This window comes from Rhea pennata, chromosome 14 (assembly GCF_028389875.1).
Source record: "Rhea pennata isolate bPtePen1 chromosome 14, bPtePen1.pri, whole genome shotgun sequence".
Classification (NCBI taxonomy): Eukaryota; Metazoa; Chordata; class Aves; order Rheiformes; family Rheidae; genus Rhea; species Rhea pennata.
This window is the reverse complement of record NC_084676.1, coordinates 14349428-14360262: the sequence shown is the minus strand read 5'-3', so window position 1 is coordinate 14360262 and position 10835 is coordinate 14349428. Positions and strand designations below refer to the sequence as shown.

General features: G+C 43.9%; 1 protein-coding gene across 1 annotated transcript in view; it reads left to right on the top strand.

Annotated features, from left to right (window-relative positions):
* Positions 1 to 4510: 4510 nt before the first annotated feature.
* The window catches only part of CPEB4 (cytoplasmic polyadenylation element binding protein 4), a 46321-nt gene continuing 39996 nt past the window's right edge, over positions 4511 to 10835 (top strand). The window contains exon 1 of the mRNA XM_062587756.1: positions 4511 to 7584. Within this exon, the coding sequence (XP_062443740.1) occupies positions 6463 to 7584 (1122 nt within the window). The 5' untranslated portion in view covers positions 4511 to 6462. The remainder of the gene's footprint in view (positions 7585 to 10835) is intronic.

The window sequence follows — 10835 nt, the reverse complement described above, 5'->3', positions numbered from 1 at the left end:
CATCAGGCCATGTTAAGCTTTTTGATGCTTAGAATTCGGCTGATAAATCTGTTTCTAGAAAAGAGATTCTTATCCCTTTTCTGCTCCATTTCTTGAGGCAGAAGGTAACTATAAATTTATGGCAGCAGGATTTGAGTTCTCAGTTGCTCCAACAGCAGTATTAAATAGGTGCAACAATCTGATGTTTCTGGAATCAGCAGTGTGTGCAGTGTTAATATTTGAAGTTTGTGTGTTGAGTCACTGAGGGCTCACCTTTCTTTCCAGATGACACCATGACAGCTGCAATCAGCAGATGCATGAGAGCTGACATCTTTTGATAGAAAAAAGGGGGTTGCTGGCAAGGCATTTTTCCATAAGGACTTCCTTCTAAGCTCTGTTACTCATTGCACATCTTAGCTCAATAGTGCCCTGATTTGATAACACTCAGGGTATATCACAAACAGCACATCTGCTCTCCTGGACTCTCCCGCGACGAGGAGTGTGACTGATCTGGAGAGGTTTCTGGTTGGGACATTTCACTTTTTTTTCAAGTTGTTCTGTGAGCTAACTGTATTAAATTATCAGTTAATAATACCACCTCCTAAAGGTCATATGATCTTACTAGAGCTGTGCAGTCCATATGCAGACAAAGTTGTTCTGGTTTGCACTGAAGATGTTTACCCTTTGTTGTGTTTTATCACTAGAAGTTTGAATGGGTGCTTTATTAAATCCAAACAAACCACAGATCTTGAGACTGTTTCTGACCGAGAGCAAGCACATTTTCTACACCCATGTTGCCATTCTCGATTTTTACTGTGAGCTGAGTCACAATCGAACGATGATTGGGTGATGTGTTACAGGGAAACTGTCTGAATAAAAGCAGGATAAAAAATCCTATCTTCAGAGGAGAGCCGTATGTTCCCACTTGTGATTTGGTCTCTCAGAGAAGAGGCTGTCGAGGGGCTTGCGATTCCAGAGGTTGGTTCTGGGGGTGCCTGCTCAGTGCACGGTGCCACCGACAATCGCAGCTAGAGCTGCCTGATGCCGCCAGCCAGAGCAGTCGGGGACTCCTCTCCTGCGCGGCAGCCAGCAGAGTTAAAGTGCCTCCAGAAATGAATCCATTAGGTGCTGATAATGACTAAAGGTACTTCAAGTGTAATTCAGTTCTAAACCCTTTTCACATGAAAAGCGTTAGCTACATCCATCACTACGGAGCTGCAGCCATCTATTTGGTGGATATGGCAGCAAATCTGGATACCGAATCTCGGACAGCTGTACCTTAGCAAGGGCAAGGGAAAGGATACCTGGACAACTTTTACCGTTCCCTCCCTTTGAAAATATTATTGGATTTTTATTGTTTGGGTAGAGTGAAAGAAATTTAGGATTATATTTCTAAATTATTTAGAGTCACATTATTTAGATGCCCAAGCTTTTTAAAATTATTTGGATCCTATGTTTAGAGATTTCACCTATGCTTTAAAGATTTCAAAGTTAGGTCATGACATAAGCTACAGGAAAATCCGCATGTCACTTGCTACAGGATAAAGGGTGGATTTGACTGCAGATTTGAGCTTACGGTTTGAACAATAAAAAAAATACTGCTTACATTGCTATATATATTGAATTACAGCAATAAGAAAGTTTTTAAGAATGCTTGTCACTATGTTAGTGTGTCTGTAATGAAAAGCAGAAATAATAATATCTTCATGATTCCCTGGAAATTAGCTTGGTTTTGCAGCGTTAGAGAGTGGGGGAAGTAGGATATTCTTCTGTAAAAGAATGCAGCAAATGAAATACTATTGCTATTAAAAGCAATTGATTTTAAAATGTTTGACAAATGTGCAAGCTAATCGTAGCTGATTTGATGATTAGTTTCTACAAAACTTATGTGGCAATTCCAAAAAATCCGCTTGGTTCTCATGCATTCCAAATAAAGCTCAGACACATTATTTGAGACTTCTTTTACATCATCAAATCATCAAAATGGCAACTTCCTCACAGATTGTTAAATGTACTTGTTTTTAGACACTATTTTCTTCAGTGATTTATTTTTCTCTGTAACTAAATGTAGTGACTGCAGCCCTTGTACTTTGTTCAGGCATTTTTCCTCAAAGAGGTTGACTAAAATGACACAAATCCTGCTGTGCAGCTGACACCATCAAAATGCCGGCCATTAAGAAATCTCCCATGATCTCAGCAAACTGTGTTTGTCAAGCAAGGTGATAAAAGTCAGATTTTGGAAGTTCTGCTCACATAACTCTAGCTGATCTTCATCTACCCTAATGCATTGCAAGGGTGTGTCTGAATTAAATTAAGGCCATCTGATCAGTCTTTCCCAAACTATTCTTTTAATAGCGGTATATTACTGGAGCCAGGTGCACAGCTTCTTGACAGACATGCTTGTTAACGCTGAATCTGATGATGATGATAACAGTATGACTATAAAAGTACAGAAGAAAACAGTATTTAATTGCAGATGGGCTCACAAAGGTTGCAAATAAAAAACAAAGGGGAATATTGTAACCCAGTAATTTCATGTTCACAAACAATGCTACTTCAGCTATCACCACAATGCTACCACCATATGTAACCAAGTACCTTATCGCACACTGAAACATGGGATATGTGATTTCAAAGGAAATGGTTTACTTAATATAATGCTTGAGAAATACTGGATTTACTAAAAATATCTGTATCCTCTAAACTCACAACCAGGTGACTGAATAGGTTGGAAACAGTCTCATAGCAAGTAGCAGTGAACAGCCCACTACTGAATGAAAATTCTTCAGGAAATGTTTCTGCAACTTTCCATTTTCAACTGATTTTTCTACTGGTATATCTTTATATAGCTATTTTAATTTCACTATCCTTTTGTTACTTAATTTTGAACTGTATTTTTTGTATTTTTGTTCCTAGATGTGCAAAAAAGAGCAGCCATCTCTAAAACTGAACTATTTGCCAACCCTACAAGTGAACTCACATGTAGTAGACAAAAGTCATGATGGCTGCCCTTGCATAATCTACATTCCTTTGCAAGAATAAACTTCAAGGAAGACAAACATGTGTCAGCTTTGGACCCACAGTTGTGCCCACAGATCAGGTAACCGTGTACATGAAAAGCCAGTCAGATGTGCAGCGTGCGGTGTTACCATCCGGAAACTGGGATTTCATTTTGCATACCCAGCAGGCATAAAAGCATTGCTTTTATATATTTGCTAAGTGAAGTAATAATCACTAGATGTTCAATAAATAATATAGCTATGTAAAATACATGCTGGATTAATATTTTACGTTGGACTGTAATATTAATTCACTTTCAACCCAAGGCTCCCTAATGTACGTTAGAAATGAGGGCCTTGCCATGTGCTGCCGGTCGGACAGACGGACAGGGTTCCTCGCGGGGCAGCCGAGCCCCAGGCACCACACGCACGAGCTGCCGCTTCATTCTGGTGTATTTTAGTCTGGCTGTAATGCATTTGCCTTCAGTACCTGCGGGAAATAGCTTAAAACCGTCTACATCAGGTGTAAGGTTATCTGGGGATCTATGCAGTTCTTAGTATCTCCAATTTAATGTATGTTTACTCGCTTCTATCTGTGTTTATATCTTTCACTAGTTTTTTTGTTTTCCTTTGCCATAACCTTTCCAAAACCAACACCATGCAATTGATTGAGATCCTTTAAAATAGCCAGCTGACCTAAGAGTTTCAAAAAAAAAAACTATCAGAATGACAGTCTCAGAAAACCCTCAAGATTTTTTACATGTTTTTACTACTACCCTTTATCATCATGTCCTAGTCCTAGGTTTCGAGACCTGAGAAGTCAAACTGACCCTAGCTACTGTTGCGTTTTCTCCAGCCAAGTCGCACCCTGAACGTTTTACGGAATTATTTACTGCGCCTTGTGAGACGCTGTTAAGGCAGGGCCTCGGAGCTGCGGTGACTGTCAGGTCGCAGCACAGGGTGGTTTACGGAGGGGGCAGGCGCGAGGGGGCCTCGGGGCCTCATGAAGCAGCAGGGTTTAGGGTAGCACCTGAGCTTTGGATACTGGACCCCACAGGAGGTCGAGACCTGGAATTGGCCCTGGCTTGGGGAGCACGGGGGGGAATTCCCATAGTATGGATATATAACGGCAAGTGAGTGGCTGCTGTTTCCCTTTCCACTGTTTTATCCGGCCAGCTGACAGATATGCGGCTGATTTTCAGGGTCAGGCAGCCGGCGCCGCCGCACCGCCTCGGGCCCCGCCGTCAGCCCGCCCCGTCCCCGTGCCCTCCACAAAGATGGCTGCCCGCGGAGGTGACTGCGCTCCGCAGTCCAAGATGGCGGCCCTGCTGGCATCGGGGTGACCTTTCGCACTTTACGCTACCCAGCGGCGGCAACGTGCCCAAACCAAAGGTGGCCGCCCCTCAGCCTAGGTCTTCCCTTGCCCTTACCAAAAATGGCCCCCGGCTACACACCGCCCGGGGGCGTGCCGGGGGCGGGGCCCGGGCCGGCGGAGACGGGCGGCGGGGCGGGGCGGGGGCGCGCCCGCCGCCGAACCGGAAGTGCCGCGCTGCCTCCTCCAGCTGGTTGTCATTTCGTGCGGCAGCTCGGTCCGGAGGAGACGGGGCTCGGCGGCGGCCGGGTGGGGAGGAGGAGAAGGAGGAGGGAGGCACCGGCTGCGGCACCGAGGCAGGAAGCGCGGCGGCCGCTGGGGGGGGGTGGGAGGGGAAGGGAAGGGAAGGAGGAGAAAGAGAGAGGAAGAAAAAAGAGAAAAAGGCGAAACGAGCCGCCAGCAGCAGCAGCAGCGACTCTGCGCGGAGGACCCGCCGCGGCCAAGCTCGCCGGCGACTGCAGCGCCTCCCCGGAGCCGGTCCCGCGGCCGCCCTCTCCGCTCCTTCCAGCGCCCGGCAGCAGCGTCCCCGCCGCCGCCCTCCCGCTACCGGCTGGTTTACATGAGGGGCTCGGCCGCCCGCCTGGAGCCCAGACGACGCGCAGCAGGGGAAGGACTCCGCCGCGGAGCCGCCGCCGCCGGACCCCGCGCCCCGGTTAGTCCGCCGGGCTCCCCCTCCGCTCCGCCCCGCGGCCAGGAGCCCGTGCCGTAACCTCCGGGCGACTGGGGAGAACCGGTTAACACCTTCCATGGGGGAGAGAGGAGCCCGGCCCCCCGCCGCCTGCACCTTCCCCTCCCTGCCGGAGGCTGCTCCTCTCCTGAGGTAAAAAAAAAAAAAAAAAAAGGAAAAAAAAGAAAAAAAAGAGAAAAACCCAGCAAAAAACAAACAAAACCCCTCCGGCCTTCCCCCGACGGCAGGACTCTTGCGAGGGAGGGGGGACACCGCGGGGAGACCCCAGCGAGACCCGGGGCCTGGCGAGCCGAGCCGAGCCTCCCCGCGCCCTCCGGCCCGGCGCCGCGGGGCGCCGCGTCCCTGAGGAGGAGCGACGCGCCCGGCCGCCCGCGGGGCCGCCCGCCGCCCGCGGCTCCCGGAGGCACCGGCGAGCCCGGCACCAGGAACCACCCTCCCGGCCGCAGCGAGAGCGAGAAAAAACCTCCTTCCCCTTCCTCCCGCACGGCTCGCCGTCCCCTCCCTTCCCCCTTTCCCCCCGAACACTGAATTCGCGGATCGCGGAGATGAAAACCTTCCTCCTCGGACAGCCGGGACTCGTGTGAAGGACGCGCGGATACGGGATCGTAAAGAAGCAGCGAGCCTGGCGAGCTCAGAAACGCAGCCCAGAAGGAGCAGCATCGAGAATCCACCCTTCTCCTGCACAACTCGCTCCCCACCCAACACACACAGAATACTAATTTCCTGAGATAAGATCTTACCCCTTTAAACAACCGCACACGCGCACACACTGTATATTATTTCTATATATAATAGGTAAACCCAGCAGCACGGGAAAAAGCCTCCTCTGCAACTCACCCCCCCCCTTCACCCCCACTGAAGGCTGAATTTGAGGTAATTTTTTTTTCCCTTACCCACAGCAAAGACTCTTTTTGAACAGGACACAAATATATATTAGATTATAGAGATGTATTAAATTATTTCAGATCTAAATCTATTTTTTTGCTGCCAAGGAATAGGGGGATCAGACATCATTGTACATTTTTTTCCCCCTCTTAACTCATTTATGGGCGAGTCAAAGCTGCCGAGGAGGAAAAAAACAGAATAGTTAGAATCTCTTTATCCTTATCCCCAGAAGCTTTTTCTCTCGTTGCTGTGCATTTCCTTTTGAAAAAGGAAACCTCTTATTTTGTGAACCAAAGATTTATTTTTCCCTTCCTCACAGCCAGAGGAAGGAAACGGACAAATTGACACATTTAAATAGTTGAAGAGATTATCTTTTACGAAAACAAAATCTATATCTGAATCTGAAATAGCGTGGAGGGAGAAACTGGAATATCTAGCTAAAACAAGGATACTTACTAATCTCTCCTCAGAAGAGGAAGAGGTAAACGCTAAACATCAACTTGTTCTTAGAGGGAGGATTCAAACCCTAAATATAATAAATGGGGGATTACGGGTTTGGAGTGTTAGTGCAAAACAACACTGGAAATAAGTCAGCTTTTCCAGTCAGATTTCATCCGCATCTGCAGCCTCCACACCATCATCAAAATGCAACCCCCAGCCCTGCTGCTTTTATAAATAATAACACAGCTGCCAATGGCAGTAGTGCTGGGTCAGCTTGGCTCTTTCCTGCTCCAGCTGCCCATAATATTCAGGATGAGATTCTGGGGTCAGAAAAATCTAAAACTCAGCAACAGGAAAAGCAAGAGTCCCTAGAAAAACAGCAGCTTTCCCCTAGTCAAAGTCAGGAAGCAGGCATGTTATCTGAACCTGAGAAAGCTAAAACTGAAGAAAATCAGGGCGATAACTCTTCAGAGAACGGCAATGGAAAGGAGAAAATAAGAATAGAATCGCCGGTGTTAACAGCATTCGATTATCAAGAGGCTTCAGGGCTGGGTACTTCAACGCAGCCCTTGACATCCACCGCATCTTCTCTGACTGGTTTTAGTAACTGGTCTGCAGCTATAGCTCCTTCTTCTTCTACAATAATCAATGAAGATGCAAGTTTTTTTCACCAGGGAGGGGTCCCTGCTGCCTCAGCTAACAATGGTGCTCTGCTGTTTCAGAATTTTCCACATCACGTCAGCCCTGGCTTTGGTGGTAGCTTTTCCCCCCAAATTGGACCCCTCTCTCAACACCACCCTCATCACCCCCATTTTCAGCATCATCACAATCAACATCAGCAACAGAGGCGGTCTCCTGCGAGTCCTCACCCACCACCATTTACACATAGAAATGCTGCTTTTAATCAATTGCCTCATTTGGCTAATAATCTTAACAAGCCACCTTCTCCATGGAGCAGCTACCAAAGTCCATCGCCTACACCATCTTCATGGAGCCCTGGTGGTGGTGGATATGGTGGGTGGGGAGGGTCCCAAGGTCGAGACCACCGCAGGGGACTGAATGGAGGGATAACACCCCTGAACTCCATCTCGCCCTTAAAGAAGAATTTTGCAAGTAATCATATCCAGTTGCAGAAATATGCTCGACCCAGCTCAGCCTTTGCTCCAAAATCATGGATGGAAGATAGTTTGAATAGAGCTGACAACATTTTTCCTTTTCAGGTGAGTATGCGCTGTTATAGCTGTAAGAAAAATAATAAATTAAGTGCATTAAAATGCCCTAGAAACGGTGGGATATGGGGGTTTGAATAATACAGTCTGATTGTATGACCTGTATGTTTGCAACTAAAAATATATATATATAACTTGAAATGTCACTGTGTGAATTACACTCTTCACGATCTCAGCTGTGAATTGTGCTTTTTTTTTTTTTTTTTTTTTTTTTTAAGTGCTGGTCATATCTATAGCCTACCAGACATCTGTAATTAGTTAGTTCCCTTTATCTTAATTTTTATACACATTAAAACATAATTAATGAGTATGTATAGTTATAAATAGCAAGTAGATCTACAAAAAGGTGTAAGTAAAAAGTTAAAGTAAAAAAATAAGTGTTGCTTGGTGAAATATGAAAGATCTGAGGTCTTTTCAAGTATTTGAAGATGCATCCAATCTGAGAAAAACTATTAAATCGTTGTATTTTGTTTTACAGTATCATATGGACTTGTCTTGTAGAGCATCATGATTTTTGTAGACTTTTAAAAACATCTTTATTTTTATCTGTGGTGAGAATTTCCTCAGCAATGGTAGCAAATTTTTGTTACAGACCATTAAATCATTACCAAAAATAGATCTGGACAAACGTCAGTTAGTGGTCTTCTGTATTTCAATATGGCCTTATCCTGACAGGAGGATATCTTGTCTGACATCTCAACCTCTCCTAGGCTGACTCTGTATAAATTTGAAAAGAACTGTATAATGTGGAACCTAATCTGCAGTAAACATTGAAATAGAAATGCTCTTTATCAGACCACTACTTAAACCTAGATTTTATGTGCATGTGCTTTGTGAACGCCTGGAGGGTGGATTTAGAAACATAAGAATTCTTTAACATCCAGTGCATTGTTTTTCAGGATCTTCAGATGAGGACAAAAGTAAAAATTTCAAAATGATATGCAATATTTCTAGCCATGGTGCAAGAAGCAGGACAACCTACTTTTAAATAATTTGAAAGATCAGTCGATAAGAACCGTGCAATATGTCTCATGTCATAAACCACCCTAAAGAAATAGAAACATGTTTAATAATGACCTTATGGATTCAGACAGAGGAACAGTTCAGTTCTCCTTAGTAAACTGTTCAGTTTCTGTTTGGTTTGCAGGGCCTATGCAGCCTGCTGACAACAGAGCAGCTGCTGGCAATAACTTTCCATTAAAGACCTTTTATTTCTACTGCAGAGCTACTAGCTGGTTAAATATCAGGTAGAGTCCATGTAGCTCTAGAATGCGTAGTAATATCTGATTTTAATGTTGGGATTTGGAATTAATATAAACAACCTGTGTCCAGCACACCAGATTTATGCGCTGAAACCATTAGAGAAGGGGACACAGCTGGAGTCGGTCTTTTTTCAGCCTCGCTGCAGCAGGACTTGGCTCACAATTTAATTCATTTTCTACCCTGACACGTAGCTGATGTACAGACTGACAGAATGAGATCAAGTGTGTCCTTGCTGTTACGTTTAAGGCCCAAAAGCACATTAACTGATAGAAATGTGCTTGGTTTGGTATCAAGAAAATTTCAGAAAAGTGACAAAATCAACCTTGACACTTGGGTTATGTTCTGAAAATAAAATATAAGACACCTGTATTTTGGTCATGGTCAAAAATAATTTTTATGTAGCATGTGGGTATCTGTTTACGTGAACACTAAGATGAAGCTATACATGTCACGACCAAGTCTGACACTTATACGTGCCAGGAAAGGGAAAGTGTTAAAGTGAAATGCTTTCCAGTCTGTTACCATCACTTCTGTGAAAAAAAGGGCAGGGCCGAAAAACAGGACTTCAGCACTGCAGACCTAAAAAGATGCTGATTAATTTTGAAGCCATCTTGGACAACTGCTTTTTATAACTTTTCTTTTATGCAAAATATTTATCCCCTTTAGTCACCCAGTGATTTGAGTTTCAAAAGCACATTACATTTTTGAATTGCTGAAAACAAATGATGTAAAATTTGACCTTTAGAATGCTTTCTTTTCTTGATTATGCTGCTTGGGTGGCTGACTTAAAGCAGAAATGAGGAGTTTTGCTTGCGATATATGTGTGTGTGCATGCATTTACATATATGTGTGTATAAATATATATATATTTATATACATATATATATATGAAGCGTCCTTGGTGCAATCATGTATTGGACAAGGTTATTTTGTTAATGGAATCTTCTTATATTCCTATTTAGGAAATAATTGAAAGCTGTCTTAGCAGCAAAACAATGGAGTAATTTGAGACAACTATCCTTCTCATTTAATATTTATGTTTTGTTGCTTAAATGATTAACAAGTTTTGCTGTAATAGAGTGAAAATTAGTTTCTTTGGAAGACAAGGTGTAAAGCAGCAATTGCAGATATTTGGGGCTCACTTTGTGTATATATATGTGTGTGTGTGTGTGTATTAGCAGAGGTTATCTTTACTCCAATGCTTAATGAAACACAAGTATATGTTTTGATGGAAATCTTAGGGTAACCAAGCGTAAGTGCTCGTTTCCTCTTTGGGGAGGACAACATTGCATAATGTCCCCATAAACCACTAATGTGAACTACCGCTCACTTCAGATATTTCTGCCCCCAGCTCTTAGTCACTTGTGATGAAATGGGCATTCCAAAATTCGCAGATAAAAGGAAAATGTTGTATTGATCTGCTTGATAATCTTGTGATTATAGTGGTTGCGTGCGTGGTATTCAGAGCTGCAAGCAAGCCATTGTGCTGTTTTTCCTAAGTGTTTCCCTTCTGGAATTCTGTCTCATTACCCCGCACAAGTAGACCTCTATAGCAACCTCTTGTTGCAGAGATAGAAATTGAAGCAACGTAAGAAAAGACTATTACCAGACCTGTTAATGAAATTAAGTCTTGATACTGTGCTTTAACCAGTGGGCAGCCTTTTCCCTTCAAAGGTCTTTTGAAAAGAGAAAAGCCATTGTTCTTTGTGCAGTCATTTGAAAAGGAAATGGTCTGCAAACGAAAAGTGGTTCCCGGAAAAAAAAAAAAAAAAAAAAAAAAGTGCTTTTGGATACCATAGCTTTCCCTGATCATTAATAAGTGAAAAGAGATGTGACTGTGACTATTTCATCTGACAAAGTTACTGATTTTTTTTTTTTTTTTAATAATTCCTTCTACTTCGCTCCTTGCAGCATTATCAAACTAAGTGCTCAGTAATTGCATTTTGCTGTAGCATTGGCCTCAAGGTTGTTTGGGCTTT